This window comes from Ambystoma mexicanum, chromosome 9 (assembly GCF_040938575.1).
Source record: "Ambystoma mexicanum isolate Mex_15411 chromosome 9, UKY_AmexF1_1, whole genome shotgun sequence".
Lineage (NCBI taxonomy): Eukaryota > Metazoa > Chordata > Amphibia > Caudata > Ambystomatidae > Ambystoma > Ambystoma mexicanum.
Window position 1 is genome coordinate 440,976,292 of NC_090931.1, and position 18,415 is coordinate 440,994,706.

An 18,415-nucleotide genomic window follows, 5' to 3' on the forward strand; every position below is an offset into this window, starting at 1 on the left:
AAGGCGCGCAACCACATTACCCGGTTAAGAAATAGTAGTGGGGAATTGCAAACGGGAGATAATGAGAAACTAGAAACGATGGTCCACGTTCACAAAAACATGATGTCTAGTGGGAACCTGAACGCGGCAGAACAAGTGTCCTATTTGTCAGCCATAAAACTGCCACAGATTTCCGAACAGCAAAAAGAACAATTAGGAGCCCCTTTCACAACACAAGAAGTGGGTGACGTGATAGCAGCGCTACCTAAGGGAAAGGCACCCGGCCCAGATGGTTTAGGGAGCGGGTTCTAGAAAGTATTCCTGAAGCAGCTGACAACCCCCCTCACTCGCCTTTTCAACCTAATTAGGGATAAGGGAGCTGTCTCAAAGGATATGGGACACTCGGTCACAATTCTTCCCATAAAGCCAGGGAAAGACCCGGTGGAATGCTCCAGTTACCGCCCCATTGCCCTCCTCAATACGGACGCAAAACTGTATGCAAAAATACTCGCAAATCGGTTGGCGACAGTATTGCCCGAGATAATACATGCAGACCAGGCGGGCTTCGTACGGGGAAGACACACTCAGGATAATGTCAGGCGGGTAATTGACATCATAGACTGGGGCACCAGGGGCGCCCAGAAATTCGCTATCGCTGCACTTGATGCCACACAAGCATTCAACAGCATAGACTGGGAATACGTAAGTCTGGTACTAGAAGGTTTCGGCTGTGGGCCGACATTTACCAAGATGGTTCTGGCTAATTACCAGCATCCATCTACGCACCTAATTGTAAATGGCTACACATCAGAAAGACTCAATATCCGGAGAGGTACACGGCAGGGGTGTCCCCTCTCCCCTCTTATATTCGCCATGGCAATGGAGCCATTTGCCCACAGGATTAGAGAGGACCCGGGGATTAGAGGGGTGCGAACAGGGGAGACCCAACATAAGATAGCCCTATATGCAGACGATATTATGCTTTACATGGCAGATCCAAAGAACACGTTACCCAGAATAATTAAAGAACTGCAGAAATTCAAAAAAACATCAGGGTTCACAATAAATTACGCCAAATCCAAAGCACTGAATGTAACCGAGGGTAGAGAGAACATAACTTACCTAGAGGAACACTACCCCCTACAGTGGGAAAAACAGTCCCTGGAATTCCTAGGAATCCGCATCACTAGATCCACAAAAAACCTGCTCAAGGCGAACATCACTCCTCTATGGAAGCGCCTCCAAGGAGACTTGCAGAGATGGGACGCCCAGGAATTAGCATGGTTTGCTAGGATAGCGGCGATAAAAATGACCTTGTTACCCAGACTACTGTACGTGGTAAGTTCTACCCTGGTGGTGATCCCCCCCGAAAATGATTCAGCAACTCCAAAAAGCTGTGTTTAAATTTATCTGGGGGAATAGGAAGCCGAGAATCCAAAAAAAGATCATGATGCGTCCAACACTTCTGGGGGGGCTAGGAGTGCCGGATATAGGGAGATATGTTTTAGCGGCCCAATTGGCGCCAGCATTGAAATGGGCAGGTAGGGGCTCCCTCCCAGGGTGGGGGGAAATAGAACAGTCCGCGACTGACACCCCACTATGTATGCTACCATTCCTTAAGCCAAAAGCACGAGAGAGGGGAGGTATCCTATTGGAAGCGACAAAAACGACACTTCACACCTGGGATACGGCGCTCCAGGGTAGGGGGATCAAACTAGGCCTGGGTCCAATGTCCCCTATTGTACATAATCCAGATTTTTCACCTGGGCTCCAACAAAAGTTCTGGGACGGCTGGCAGGGAGCAGACGCAGTGTCCTTACGAGACTTGTACCAGGATGATGCCCCACTTTCCTTTGAACTATGCAAACAAAGATTTGGCATCACCGAGCATCACAGATTTAAATATATACAAGTGCATCACTGGATCTCACACCCAGAGGTAAAACGGGCTGGATTACGCCCCCCAGTAGGTCTAGAACTCACAATACGGGGGGGGACACAGGAAAAAGGGATCACTAGACTGTACAAGTTACTCGATAAATCGCAAGCAGATGAAACCCTCCAATATATGAAGCACTGGGAGCGGGACATAGGGGAGGAGATTACACAGGAAGAATGGAGCCAAATCTGGAGGAGGGCGCACAAACTATCCAAATCCACGGCAATCAAAGAATCAGCATATGAGTTATGCTATCGTTGGTATCTGCCCCCAAGTAGAATACATAAAATTAACCCACGTATCCTTCAGATTGTTGGCGCCAGTGTGGAGAAAGAGGTGACCTGTTCCATATGTGGTGGTCGTGCCCAAGGATAAAAGTGTATTGGAAAGAAATACTGAGTCTAATCGGAGACATAACAGGTGCAGACCTACCACATCCCCTAAGCTCATTCTGTTGGGGGCAGTGTCAGTAGGGATATACGCAGCTTCAGGGAACAGAGCGGCCCTCATCACCCAGCTACTGACTGCAGCAAGGATGACAGTGGCCCAACGATGGAAGGCAGTGGAAGGCCCTACAGCCCCATGGTGGTGGATGAAAGTGTGGGGAGTTATGGCGATGGAGAACATTTGCGCCACAAAGTCAGGGACATACCTGAAATTCTTAGCCATATGGGATCCACTTTAGGACTATGTGGGGGAGAGGGAGGCTCAATTCTTTAAACCCAGGACTCTAAGAAACATTCATATCAGATAAAGACAGCAGAAGACATGGAGGAGGGATGAGCTCAGGAAACTGCTTTCCTTTGGTTATAACCTTGATTCAGTTTGGTTCAGATAACTCCAAGGGAAGGGAGTGGGAAGGATGGGCGAGGGTGGGGGTACTCGGAGGGGGGATGGGGGGGTTTTAAACCAGAGTTGAACTTCACATCATTCAGGGTTCTGCGCATTGACCAAACTTCAGAGTGCATCAGTGCTTTCACAGGCTAGGCCTACATTGGGAGCAGGCCGTGGGTGAAGCGCCAAGAGGAAAGGTGAGGATTAAGTGACAAAGACACGGCTGGTGCAGAGTGCCCAGTCTGTGATCAGGGAGTAATGAAGGGAGCAGTGCAGTACCGTCAATGTGGACTTGAAATGGGGTTCCCTGCGGTGATGGCAATATGACAGATGAAATGGAACAATGTACCAAGGGGGAGCGATGTGTAACAAAGCGCCACGAAAACGCATATCAAGGGCATCTTTAACAGAAAAAAAACTGTTATAAAAGCTCTCCAAAGTGGTGTTAACGTTTCACTTGCAGAACTGAAGGTTCGAGTCAATAAGGTGGAAGACAGGTTGGAGGCATTGGGGGGTAATCAACTGTTGATCAAACTTAGAAATTAAGTATGAAACACACATTCTGGATTTTGAGCTGAGAGAAGCAGAGTTAGTCCTCAAGGTGGATAATATGGAAAACCGAGCAAGACATTGCATCCTTTGAACTTAATTGGTATCAGAAAATGATGGTGAGGCATTGCAAACAACAGAAATGAAAGTCAAAAGGTATATCAAGACACTGTTCAAAGGAAAAGGAATGAAGGAGATGACAACTGGCGGAGCTCATTGAGGAGGTGATCCGTGCAAAGGGCCGCACTCAATGGCTGTGAAGTGTCTGAGGTCTTGGCGAAAATGAGAGCGGAGGCAATTGAATATGAAGAAACAATGTTTTGCATATTTCAAGATTTGTCTCCATTGATGTTGATAAAATGCAAGCAATGCAAAGCCCTGATTGCGTGGCATACAGAACAAAAGATGCTATACAGCTGGGGGGACCCTTTTTCACCGATGTTTTAATTTAACAGAGAGTTGTACAGGATCACAAGCCTTGAAGAGGTAGGACAAGTGCTGCATCAACTGGCAGAACAACATGACAGGAAAAAGTCGACTATGAAGTTGAATTTAACGTCCCCGAGTCACAGGCCAAAGAACACACTCTAAGCACGTTTTTCACACTGACCGGTTCCATGTACTTCTCCAAGCACAATACAGGAAACACCCTAGACTTAGGGCCTCATTACACGGTAGGCGCTAAGGGATTACCGGCACCGGTAAGGTCAACGGTGCCGGTAATCCCTTAGCGCCCTACTACGAGGTCCCTCAGCGGGTCCCGTCCTTAACGCCTGGTCTGACCAGGCGTTAAGGACGGGAACCGCTGATAGACTTGCGGTACCGTTATTAGCTCCTTCCCCATTCCCATTGAGCACTATGGGGGCTCAAATGGGAATGGTATTTGTAATGGGTACTCACCGGGTCCTCCAGGGTCGGAATGACCCGGTAAGTCCCCATACCGCCTACCAGGACCCGGTATGCGGTAAGGGAGTAGCCATGCCACTAATAGCGGCATGGTTACCTCCTACCGTGTAATGAGGGCCTTAGTCTTCATATAATCCCTCTTCTTCACCTGCGCCGACCCAATCCCACTCGACTGGTCTGACCACGCTGCCATCCCACTATCGTTCACCCACTTAACTACGGCCCACAAATGTCAGATTAAACGCCCCTTCATTCAATGCCACTCATTCAAAATCTTCCAGGTCAATGAGTTAGAAGCAAACTTTGCAGACTTCCCCCACCACAGGTAATACCTCAGCATCCTAGAATTAGTGGACAATTATAACTGGCGGACACTCATGCTCCCCTAAAAACCAGCCGTGCTATACAAAACCATCCGCCCCTTGGTAGACCCCTGAGCTCGCCTCCAACAAACACTCAATCAGAGCACTAGAGAAACGGTGGCACAAAAACCGTAACCGTGAAGACCTCAGCAACCTCAAATCTCTCCGCACCAAAGGTAGGATTCGAATTACAACTGTAGGAAATTCGGAGGAACTGCCTTCTCCTATTGGTTAGCCAAACTATGGAACTCGATACCAAAGGAAATAATAATGACGCAAGACCACCTAACCATTCTGGAAAGGACTAAAAACCTATTAAACTCACCAAGATGAGCATAAATGCGCGCCTCTACAAACCACACACCTGTACCAAAACAAATCCAGGACAATACAGAATGAAGAGCTTACAATAAATCTACTCAACACCCAGAGATCACCCGAAGCCAACTGACCACCCCCTTCTCTTTTCCACATCCCCACAACCCTCACATACTACACATGCTCAGAGGGCTAGTGAAACAACCCACCAAAAACATGCAAACCACACACCCCTTTATAATCATGCTACAAACCCAATATCTGCAGACAACAAAACTCAGAAACTGGATGCCACCGTTCCGGCCACAACATGCCCAATGCACATAAAGCACATCTAGAAAACTTGCACACACAGGCGCCAGTTTCACCTGGTTCTGCACGCATCAACAGATAAGCACAACCTCTATCCTAGCCCTCTTTACCTCACTAACCAACCCAACCCACTTTTCTTACAGTGCCACGTGAGCGCCTGGAGACCATGAAAAGGTATGAAACATAACCTAACATAACATTACGGATGCCAAAGCTGCTTACTACTCTGCCACCATTGCTTGCGGCAGCCGCCAACAGGAGCAAAGCCCTCTTTGAAGTAATAAAGCATTGTACCAAACCCTCACCGACCCAGAGGTACTAGCAACTCAAGAAAAATGCAACGAAATCACCACATTTTTTACTTAAAAACAATAGACAAAAATCATAGAGATCATCGAATCAACCTTGCACAGCATTAGTGCCCCCTGCACCCCAGAACCCACACTGCACCTCTGGACCAAATTCTCTCCTCTCACCCTTGGATCGCCTATAAATGATTGCCTCTGTCAAACCACCTTCTTACTAGGATATCCTCCTGGCCTCCATCGTTAAACAATTGGCGGGCCCAGCGCTCAATGCGCTCCTAAGTATCGTTAATGCCTCCCTCACAGAAGGGTAATTTCCGGACACCCTCAATACTGGTCTCATACAACCTTGTCTGCAAAAAAACAACCCTAGACCCAGATGACCTGGCCAACTACCAGCCCATTACGAACATCCCCTTTATTGGCAAAATCTTGGAAAAAGTAATTGCTAGACAACTACTCGCCAGAATCGAACAACTTCACCTCCTAAATGACTATCAATCAGGGTTCCACCCCAAAAGTAGTTTTGAGACAGCCACCATTTAGGTGATGGATGATGCCCTCAAAATTATGGCTAAGGGAGAATCATGCCTCCTCGTCCTCATTGACCTCTCTGCTGTATTCAACACCGTTGACATCACATCTTCCTCTCCCTCCTTGCCGACAGGATGGGATTCTCCGTCACTGTCCTGAATTGGTTTACCCACTACCTCTGGGGTAGATACTGGGCCATCCAGATGAACTTGTTGTTTTATAACCGACTCCAGGTCTCCTGCGGAGTCGCTCAGGCTCCATCCTCTCACCAAACCATTTTCACCTTTACATGGAGGCTTTGGTCACTCTCCTCAAAGATCCCAATATAGCCATCCACGCATATCTGGATAATATATAGTTGTAAATTAGAGTAAACAGCGTGCAGGTTATCATTAGCCTCTGCGATTACCCACCCATCATCCAATCCTGTATGTCGACTGCCTACCTCAAACTAAACTCATCCTAGACTGAATTTGTCCTCAATCAGCCCGCTAAACAACAACTTGCCCAACGATGTCTCAATGATATGCGCCTAGAAGGATTTGATCCACAACTCTCTGACTCTGCAAAATCCTTAGACTTCACCATTGGTCGCAGCCTGTCCTTCCAGAAACACATAGCCAAGAAGGCCCTAACAGCCTAGCTCAGAAACCCTACCTTTCGAAAGATCAAACCCTTCATCCTGACGCAGGATTTCCAGACAGTAGTGCAGGCCCTTGTGGTCTCGCACATCGATGGGTGAAATGCCCTCCTGACAAGGCTCAAACTTCTAACTTGGCTCCCCTAAAAGCGGTCAACCTCGCTGCAGCACGTCTTGTTACAGTTGCACAGACATTTGACCGAATAACCCCGTCCTACGCAAACTACATTGGCTTCCGCTCCAAGCTAGGACACTGTTCAAAACTCCATGCATCATCTACAAAGCAATCACGAGTAGCACAGCATCGTACCTGGCAACTATGTTCCACATATCTGGTGGCACACGCTCCTCTGGCAGCAAATTGACCAACCAGCTTGTTTCACAACTTGTCTGCAAAGAGAGGACCCGCAAACAATCCTTTTCTTGTCAAGCACCCACCCTCTGGAACTCAATCCCGGTGTCGGCTCAGAATGCCCCCACAATTCTCCAATTTCACAAATCTCTCAAAACATGTTTTTCCAACAACACATGACCAAGGACTAACTCCAATGGACGCAAATACTGATGCAGAGACCCTAACTCACAGTGCTGCCCTACTCCTAAAAGATGCCAGGCCAAATGCTGGCTACCTACAATCTGTACAGCACTTTAAACAATAAAATAATAACAAATAAAATAATAAACCAGGAGAGACAGGCAGTGGAAGAATGCCCATACAGGAAGTGGGATGACAAACTATCTGGAAAGCATGGTGAAAAAACAAATCTTAAAATAAATGGCAGAGCAGTGACAAGCGCCGATTCGAGGAATGTACTCAGGCGAAGATAACCTTCTTGGCAAAGGAAAAAGTGTCCTCTGAGAAAAGACGATCCCTTGAGGAATACATGTTAATTTGGGGCCTCTTTAATAAATTATGTAAGTAACTTTTTTTTACCATATAAATAACCCTCTTTCAGCTAGGGTCTTGCTCAGTTTGGCTCGCTCTCTCTGAGTGGTCTCTCTCTCTTATACCCAACTACCCAACCCATTCTGTCCGCCGTTGATAAACATACATAATCTATGGACCCAGATATTTTATATGTCACAAAGGTCATATTGTGAATTTGTAATGTCAGTCTGAGGAAATTGTTCTTGGATTTATGTATTTGAAAACTCATAATTCCTCCAAATAAATTAAAAAGAGAAATTATTTAATTGTATTAAAATTATTTTAAAAAGTGTCTTTTTTAAACATTTACAATGTTCATTTCTAATGATCACTTCCATATTCCCGTAATAAGAATCTTACATCTGTCCTACTGAGCAAAGCACATTAACAAAACCTAGAAAAACAGATATATTTTTTCCTGATAAAAAGTTATCACTCCAAGAGGACAGCAAAAAAAAAAAAAAAAAAAGATAAAAACAAAAATAAAAAGGAGATGTGATGGCTGGAAGGTTTAGAATGAATCTTAACCTCGGCCATTGATCTGGGCAACCCTCCAGGCGTTCTTTGCCTGCTATGCCATTACAAAAGAGGAAAGACCATATGCAAATCAGGCGTGACCACACTCCAAAAGGGGGACCACAAGCATCCCCAGACATGTATCAGCCTTGTTAGGCCTCATCAGTAAGGAGTATCTTGGGTCTCTAGGCCCAGCAGGAAGGGGACTCACGTGGAAATTCCAAGGAGACTAACCGTGTTGCATCATAAGCTCAAGGAGAGACAGGGGAAGAAGACTACAGGGAGCCCACTGGCAGGTGACCCTAACAGAAGGTGGTTCCTGGACCTGAGGCCACAAGTAAAGCCTTTGGGGAAAACAGAATAGAGAGGCTGCCGGAACCCCAATAACACAGAACTGCGACCAAAGGAGAACAACAGAATGAAGCTTAGAAAAGAGTGTGAAGATACCCAGAGAAGCAGGGTGTAAAAACATAGAGATATCTCTGTATTTTAACCAGAGATACAAATTTATGACACATTGACTCTAACTATTGTAGGGTACTACACCCTTGATTTGATATGTACCGTTTTGTGTTTTGTGTGTTTATTTTGATACACTGTTAACTAGCTAGCCAACCTTGTCACGTAACTTCTGTTAGAGTTTGTTCTTTGTTATAAATTGTTTTTACTGTGGACCACATTATTTAATTAGTTTTTACCTTTGTGACCTAATAAACCTGATACTTACCTTTTAACTGTGACTGGTCCCCTTGTGGTACTCCAATCCTGGGAGTTCTGTGTTTTCTGGCATCTATATTATAGCTTTGTCTCATTCTATAAATATGTAAAAACACCTAAACCTGATCCATGATTAAAAATGATCTCTTAGGGAAAACTGGAGCAAAGGGTGCAGGGACCCGTTATACCCAGACTGTGTTGTCCCAAGACTCCTCCATTCAAATTGAAGTGATTATTAACTTTAATCATATCATCCCCATGCAGCAGCAAGCTGTTAAAATAATTTCAGCTCTTGCCCAAACTCTTGCTAACCTCATTTGTTACATTATATGACACTGAAGGGCAGTTTGACACATTGTAATATCCTCGTTACCAATCTCAACAACAGTAAAAGAGACACATTTCAGTAAACAAGAATATGTACCTATAGACCTAGTGTCAATATTGCTTGTTATACTGCTGGAACAGCAGACAATGTCTCCCCATCCAAACGCACTGCAATCAGTGGCAATACTGAGTGACCCACACCTCAGTCTGCTGGTAGTACCTTGAACCCTGTACTTTAGTAGGCGTGCTGCGTGGCCTATGTATTGGCCCAGTGTCTCTTCAGTAGTGATGGGCTGTTCTTTTTTTGGTCTACTGACCATGCTTTTCACTAGGGGACCCTGGCTTTAGTGCTGTGTGGCCCACTTCCTGGCATGATTGCAGTTTGTTACACCATGTGCCTAAGAGGAAATGTTGCAGGACCCTTGTTCAGTTGCCAATGTTTTTCCTAGGCCTCCTATATATCACAGACAGTGCTAGCTGGCATACCACTCTGCCATCTGGTAGTCCATTGCCCTTGCATCTTAATAATAGAACTGTCATGAACAATACTTACTTTTTCAGGCTGTCAGACAGTGCCCTGAGCTTCTTCTTCTGACGCACTATGGAGCTTGAGCAGCTGCCTTGCAGCTTGTTGACTTCTTCCAGTTTTTGTTTGTACAGTCTGTGGGTGTCCTGGGGAAAGTAATAACACGTGTGGGTGAAATGTGGAAACGGATACCAAAACAATCAAATTCGGTGTAGCTGCCCAGGACCACCAAACAATCATGGATCTTCCTCAGATCTGGGTTAACTCATGCAATTTGCACTATCCCACATCTGTATAGAAAAAGAGTTCTGAAAAGACAAAAAGCCTAAGGTGACAGGGTGCTATTAAACAAGACAACTGAGTAAGGACATTAACTAATATGTATAGTGCAGTGTAAAAGAAAACCAACCACTTGCACAAAGAAAGTGAAACAATAGTAAAGATTTTTATTTGTGTACGTATTTTGTTGAGTGATAGGCAATTGTATTTGACAGAGTTGTTATATTCAAAAGCATCACCATATAGTACAAAAGACTCACTAACGAGGTTGAGGTCACATCCCCGGTGACAGTAGGCAGGAGCTTGAGAGGACACTGACGAATGTGATAATTCAGCATACAATGCCCTACTTACGCCCATTGCTTGCAAGCTCTGGCGGAATCAATTCCAGCAGACGATCACAGTTGATGTGTTAATGAAAATATTGGGGGGACATCATGGATCACGTTTTAAGGACAGCAGTATCAATGAGGTGCGGCTTCAAAGTGTATTGACATGGCGTAAAAGTTTAAGTTGAAAGCTGCTAGGCACACAGAAAAGTCACTCGCCCCCGTTTGACAACCAAGGGCAGTGCATGTGCAGGTGTTACTCGACCAGCACCAACTGTTTTCAGTACATATTTTAAATTACAATCCAGTAGTATGATAGGAAAAGATGTATTGCATCCTATCCTCAGGTTAAACAAGGCAAGGATGTCAATTGTTTGTTGGTAAAAAACATACATTTATATGGGTGTTAAAGCTGCTATTACGTTGGCTTGATCTGTCTGTAGCAACATATATTTGTCTTAAGCTGTTGGTGTCAAATTTTAAACCTGGAGGGGGCACTGGTTCTGATCCCAGCTTCACCAATCACCACAATCTTGTAATCCTTGCCAAAAAAATTTATTTCTTTTGTGCTTTTGCTCCACTTATGAGACAAAATGGAGATGACAAAGAAAAGTGCCCATTAAGTTTTATACAAAAGCTATGGGGCCAGGGCCGTGCGTCCAAAGTACAATAGTCTCCCTGTGGGTGGTGCACCGAGGGAGAATCACATGGGTAAGGAAGCCCCTTATGGGATTAGGGACGACCATTCTCAGAGAACCATGTAAACCCCTGCGTCAGTCCATCAAAATCCTTCACCAGTATGAAATCCTCCTTCCGCCTCTTTCAGTCAACCTAATCTACTTGACAAGACTAAAACATCAGAAAATGCAAAGTATGCTACATGTGGTTCTACTTTGAGTACTGTGAAGATGATGACCATGAGTCCAATGATCACTTTGGAGAAGCGGAGTAAGCGCTCTAGACTCTCAGTGCGTAACTGGGCCAAAGCGATTCAACCATCTGTCAGGGACTTGACGTGCTCACAAAGCCGAGGGGAGAAACGTGCACAAGAGACAGGAGTGTAAGGAATCCTGCAGACAAGAAAGGAGACAAGAACTACAGAGAGGCAACAAAGGAAGTGAACAAAAAAGGGCAGGGAGTACAAGTTAGACAAACACTTTCGGTTCCCACTGAGGTGTACACAGAATGGGGGGAGAGTTTCCCACAGGTTCTGGTGAAACTCTAGCCTTCTGTGCTGGTTACTGTTACAGGGAAAGGAGCAGCAGGAGTGGTCGACTTTGTCTGGACCCCCAAGGCACAAACAAAGAAACGGTACTCATAAGACTGAAGTCTGTATGGGTCCAGCAGGAACTGAACAAGGACTGCCTCCTGAAGCAGGAACCAGCACACTTAACAATATGGCACAAGGTACAATACTGAAATGTGACAAAGGAAAGGAGCAGTGATTGCCCGCTGGGAAACCCAGCAGCCGAACTCCGAACAAAGGAATTGTACAAGCGAGGACAAGAACAGTAACATAAGTATCCAGGGAAGAATAGGAAATCTAAGTAAGCAAGGTTCAGGACAGATAGCAGGAATTAAAGAGGAAAAGCAAGAAGAAAAGAATCTACGTGCAATGGTACAGGAGACTAGAACTGAAGACTAGCAACTAAGGACCGGAATCAAGGAACAGCCGACTGAATTATAGATCAGGAACAAGAAAACTCAGGACTAAGAAAACAAGGACCAACTGCAGCCTGGTAACAAGGAATTCAAGAAACTGTAAATCTGGACTGGAATAACAAGGGCAAAACTGCAGACAGATAACAGACTGAAATCTAGGAAGCTAAAGCCAGGTAACACGGACTATGCAGACAGAACAAGGAACTGTAGACAGGGCATAAGATAACTGGTGGTAGACAGCAAGGGCTGCAGACAGGGCATAGAGAACTGCAAGCAGGGGAGCAGGGTTGCAGTGTAGGAAGCACAGAGGTGCAGGGCTGAAGACAGGGTAGTGCAGGCAGAGTAGCAGGGCTGTAAGGCAGGGGGCACTGGAACAGGAGCAGGCTCTGGAAGCAACAAAAAAACAGCAGAACTCCAAGGATCAAAACGCTGGGAATGAACTCAATGCAAGAGCTCTGTGTTCCTGCAAGCTGCTGCTTAAATACTGACCTGCCCAGTGCAGAAGCAGGCTAATTACTAGCACCTGGAGCACCACACCTGAAGGTAATCAGCCTCCTCCCTCTCTGGTCCTGGGAAAGTGAAAGCAGCACTGATCTCTAAGGCTTCTGGAGGTTGTGGTCCAAAAACTGCTGCATAGGACCAGCCAGGCGATGAGAACTACCACACGATGCATTATGGGATATGTAGTTTGTGAAATTAAATAAGGAAATTCCAAAATATTGCAAACCGAAAGTAAAGCCAAAAATTAGAGTAGGTATTGTCCAGAGAGGATTGTGGAGATAAATGAGCCCCAAATAGTCCACGATGGGTGCCAATTGGTGCTCCAGTGGTGCAGTCGTGACAACATCCAGCGTAGGAGTTCCGAGACAGCTCAACTGAGATGCCAAGGGAGCTGTCATCCGAGGAGGAAATCGGTCAGCCGTGCACAGACCGAGCAGACGTAAGCCAGAAGGGAAATCGTGAGCGGAGGAGAAGGAAAACCTGAACATGGTCCAGAATGGAAAGACTACTTGGGGTATTGCCGACTAAAACCTCTGGCCAACTCAGGCACCAGCAAAGTGCCCGAGAGGGGAGACACGCTGCCTGGGAGAAGCAAACGTCCGCAGAGCTGCTGCAGACCTCATCAGTTCCCCGAACGCTATAGAGCCTCTCGGGAAACACTGATACCTGCATGGAGAAGGCAAACAGGTACGCGGGTTACCCGAAAGGTGCTGGAGGTCAGGGAAGAAAGGGGGTGAAGGAGGAAGCTGGAAAAAAAAGGTCTAGAACCCTGGGAATGAAGTGCAAGTCTGGGACCTGCAACCTTATGAGAAACTGAAAATTGGAACCCTAACTATAAAAGGAGCAAACAAAGAAAAATGTTGCATGCTTGGCTCAGGAGCAGTCCAATCGATACAACGCTACAGTGCGAGTCTGAAGATACTACAGTTTTGCCCTTCCGTGGCTGGGAAACTCGACAAGCAGGCTAGGCTCAGTGGCCGGCGAGAACAAAAGGGTGACAAAGAGTTGTTACAGCGAAGCAGACAGGCTCTCCGTACCGGGGTGGCAGCAGCAACACGGGGCTCAGTTAACGTGCTGCATGGGGCCTTGAGCCGGCAGGAGCGCATTTAAGAGGCGCCTGCCGGGACTGGGGTTCCTCGGCCGACCGAACGCCTTGCGGGACAAAGTACAGGCAGCATGAAAAGGAGCAGAGGAGGGCACGGTGGTGCTGAAGAGGAGCTGCGCAGTCTGACGTTCAGCAGGAGACTAGGCTGGGCCCATCGGGGCAGGCAGGAGTAAAACTACATCCCTCATAATCCGGCCCAAGCAGTGTCAAGGGCAGTGACCAGGAAGGCCCCCAACTATCAATATCCAATCGTTCTCAGGCGGCAGGCAAAGGAGAGAAGGAACTGGGAGAAGAGGGATGTTCGTCAAACTGCGAGAAAAGGTTGGTGGGGCACACGGCACAATGAGCACGCAATGACGCCAAAGCAGGGCACATACCAGCACTCTCCTCTGGCGCTCACCTGAGGAATCTTCGAGCTCTGAGCCCCACGGTCTGAAGCTTCAAGCACAAAATGGGGTGAGGCGGTGAGAACTGGGCGAACATATATAAATTACCGATAGGCCCGGGGCAGGAGAGCCCGGGGCAGCAGAGCACGCAACCACTGACCCCTCCGGTGTCCTAATAAGGAGGAAAGGTGGGCCCGGGGCCGGGAAGGGAGATGCAGCCCGGGCGGACTCAAGAGCAGGCCCCATCGGCGGTAGTACGCTGGGTCGGTACCAGGGGCTGGAGGCCCAGGGTTGGACCAGCTCGTCCCCAAAGCAAGAGGCAAGTGTGGCAACAGTTGGCCTGTGTTGGAGCGGGGTCCCTGGGGTGCGGGGGCTGGGAACCCACTTGAAGGCTCCAGCGGAAGACCCCCCCCTGATGAGTAGCACGGACCGCAACAAGGCCTAAACAACGTGGCAGACATAGGGAGTGGAGCCCCAACGGGAGTGGGGGTGGGCCTCCGAGTTACAATAAACTCCCATGGTGAGAGTTTAACAACGGGGTCCAGGTGGGAAACGAGGAGACAAACGCCGGCATAAGAGTGCCCATTAAACACGGTCGACCCAACAGAGATGGGGTGAGAGCCGTCCCGGAGACAGAGCGGCAAAAGGGAACAGCAGGGGGGTCTTGAGGGTGCCCGAGCTGTACCAACGGATGTCGTGGCACAAGCATAAAGAACCCAAGGAGGGGATTCCAACCCCCAAACCTGTGAAGAAGCCACAAGACGACACCCTGCAGAATCTGTGGCGGAGGTAGTGGGCGCCAGCTTGCCCAGAGAGCAAAGCTCCTCGAGTCGGGAAGAGTCTGTGGAGTCACCTGCCTAGATGGAAGGGCGAGCAATGACCAGAGAAGTTCTCCAACAGTGCTTTCAGGAGTTCAGTGAAAAAATGACACAGACACTGCAATTTGAATTGAGCCTGATTAGAACAGAATTAGCTCAATCACTCAAGCATTCCATTTCCTGAGTGCCGTTGACTAGGAAGGAGGGCAGGAGCCCTCCCTCACCAGCCTCATGCCGTTGATCGCAACTTTCCTGCTGAAATCCTCCTGATCCCTGGTAAGGCCTAGTGCGCAATCCTTCCCCTCGCATTGCCCACTACCAAATCACATTCACCTACAGCAATCTACAGACAAAGATTGCCTCCCTTCTACCAGCTCCCCGAAATTTCCACGTGCAAATACCCACGAGATCCCTCTAAGATGGCCGCTGCACCTTCTGGCTTCTCCATTGCTAAGCAACATCCACGACACACCGCTGCAGAGACTCCGGATTGGCCTGCAGTGCCTATTTGCCTCACCCGGAAGCGCCGGAAGGCACAACTACAAAGGCACAACTACAAAGGCACAGGGACTGTCTGCGGCTGTCTGCGGCTGTCCGCGGAGGGACGCTGGCAGAGACGCGCATAAGCGTAAGTACAAACTGTGCGCCTTGTGAAACGCTCTATGAACTTCTCTGCTCCGATCCACGAGTTTGAAACACCTGCTAGCAACAATCCATTCTCCATCATTCACGCCTCTCAATGCTCCTGACCCTGAAGAACTCTGCACAAAGTGCTATCGGACCTCATTGATAACGCTGGTACTGCCTGTTACCACACCTCCTGCATACTGTGCACTGCCCACCCTAAGGCTTCTGCCAAAACATTTCTGCAAATGGGCTACCGCACTCTGTAATGTACCATGCCATAGACCATGCCCTAACATTTTTAACTAGCCTACGTTGTAAAATCCACCCGCTCTGCTAACTATGCTTAAGTACGCCAAACTAGCCTACTCTGGCAAACAGCTTCCTTCTACTATTAGTAGGATTTTGAACTTGCCTATCCTACAAAACCAATGCCCCAGCATTATTACTTTGCCCCAGCATCTCTCACTGTGCCACAGACTATGCCCTACAATTTTAACTAGCCTACTCTGCAATGTACTGTGCCATATGCCCTAGCATTTAAACTAGCCTACTCTGCAATGTACTGTACCATATGCCCTAGCATTTGAACTAGCCTACTCTGCATTGTACTGTGCCATATGGCCTAGCATTTGAACTAGCCCACTCTGTAATGTACTGTGCCATATGCCCTAGCATTTGAACTAGTCTAATCTGCATTGTACTGTGCCATATGCCCTAGCATTTGAACTAGCCTACTCTGCATTGTACTGTGCCACATGCCCCAGCATTTGAACTAGCCTACTCTGCACTGTACTGTGCCATATGCCATAGCATTTGAACTAGCCTAATCTGCAATGCACTGTGCCATAAACCACAAGGCATACATTTGTTTTCAAAAATTGATTAGCAGAGTTTGCTAGTTAAAGATTTTTTGATTAGCAAACTGACCCATTTGATTAGAAATGTTGTACTAATATTGTTAATGTCACCAGAAGTTATTTTTTTAAAAAACTTTATTTAATACTGGCATTTTCGCATGTGAAGGAGAAACATATTTCAATCATATAATAACAGCATACATATATAAAGCAGTGTAGCATGAAACTTATTCTAATAGGTTCACATGAAGGGGGAAGGGGGAAGGAAGGCGGGGGGGGTGGAGGAGGGAGAAGTCCTAGGAAAGAGTATCATTCAGGGGATGCTGCGGAGTTCATAATTCTTGTCGCTTCTTCCTCAACGAGCAGGTATGACCTGAGTGGGGCCCATATGTCCTTGGGTCTCGAACTGATCCCCCGGACGTATGTCTCTTCACATTCTTGTGTGTTGATTAAGTCTCTTAACCAGTTTTGGTGTGTGGTGGGGGGGTCTTTTGATTTCCATTTCTTAAGGATATTCCGTTTGGCCACGGCACCTCCCAATGCGAATAGTCTTCGGGTCTTGACGGAAGCCTTTCCATTGTCTCCCAGGAGATATTTCAGCGGTGTGATTGGGATATTAGTCCATTGTGTTGGCAACATCTTTCCAGTATTGTTTAATTGGTGGGCATTCCCAGTACATATGAATGGCTGTTGCATTGAATGTACCGCATTTGGGGCATGGCTGTGGCTTGGTAGGATCGAATTGGGCTATTTGTTTAGGTGTAATGTGGGGTTGGTTCAGGATTTTGAATTGAATAAGTCTGAAGTTTGCGCATAGGGAGATGGCTTTGGTGTATTTACAGTAGTTTGTCCAGTGTTGTTAATCTATCTAATGTTCAATTCTTTTTCCCATTTAGTTTTCATATTGTTCTTGGATGGTGTATTAGATTGAACGGTTCTGTATAAGGTGGACACACTGCCTATAAAGCCTTCTTCTATAAGAATCTCCGTTAGGAATTTGTGTGTCAGAGGTACGTTGGGGAAGGAGGGCCATTTTTTCTTGCATGCGGCCTTCAGCTGTTGGTGGTGCAAGGTTGTGGTTAGACTTTTCCCTGTTCTGTTTTGGATTTCCCTCAGAGTGATGAAACTCCCCCTGGGAAGAGGTCTCCAACCATAGCCTGTTTATTAGGGTCCCACAGTGTCTGTATAGTGCGATCCATTGTGGGTTCCAGGCCGGGGTATTGCCATAGGGGAAGGTGCGGCCAATAAGGTATTTCGCATTTCACTCTCTTCAGGATCCGAGCCCATGCTCTCGCTGTTGTTTCCATAGGGTCAGCCAACAGTTTTTCTCTGGATACCTTGGCAAATATCATGCTCTTAAGGTTCAGTGGAGAAGCTGCAAACTTTTCTGCGTGTATATGGGCATATTGTTCTGTGGTATTGGCCCAGTATTTTGCAAAGTGTGCTTGTGCTGAGTAGTAGAATAGCTGGAAGTCTGGGGCTGCTAGGCCACCTGGTTCGTAGTTCTCGCAAAGTTTGGACCAGCTCAGTCTGGGCGATCGTCCTCCCCACACAAAGCGTGTGGTAAGCTTTTGCAGAGTGTCCAAGAATTTCTTACCTGGCCAGATGGGGATGCCATTAAATAGGTACAGCAGTTTTGGTACTATTAGCATTTTCAGCAGGGATATTCGACCGTACAACGACAATGGCAGTTTGGTCCAGGCGTTGAGTTTGCATTCCAGTTGTGCTAGGTATGGGGCGTAGCTGTTGGTAAACAGTGTTTTTTTGTCTGGTGCCATTATTTTGCCCAGATATCCTGCTGAGGTGGGAGACCAACTTAAATCCTCCATGACTTCAGACTGGGCTGTGGCCTCGGTAAGAGGAATTACTTCGGATTTGGTTCGGTTTATTTTGTATCCAGAGTGTCTGGTGAATTCGACAATGTCACATAGCACCAGCAGTAAGTGGATTTCTGGGTTCCTGATGTATAACATCGTATCATCTGCATAGAGCGAGATAAATTGAGGTGTTCCCAATATACGGATCCCCCTCCAGGCATGGTTGTGTCGTAGGCATGCTGCCATTCCCTCTATTGTTAGTGTGAATATTAGCGGGGAAAGCGGGCATCCTTGTCTGGTGCCTCTGCATAGATGGATTACGGCTGGCAGGGTTTTATTGGT

General features: G+C 47.1%; 1 protein-coding gene across 2 annotated transcripts in view; it reads right to left on the reverse strand.

Annotated features, from left to right (window-relative positions):
- The window catches only part of TMEM120A (transmembrane protein 120A), a 473,343-nt gene that overhangs the window by 384,654 nt on the left and 70,274 nt on the right, over positions 1–18,415 (reverse strand). For both annotated transcript variants that reach the window (XM_069614937.1, XM_069614938.1), the window contains one exon: positions 9,720–9,838. In XM_069614937.1, coding sequence (XP_069471038.1) covers positions 9,720–9,838 — 119 coding nt within the window. The remainder of the gene's footprint in view (positions 1–9,719; positions 9,839–18,415) is intronic.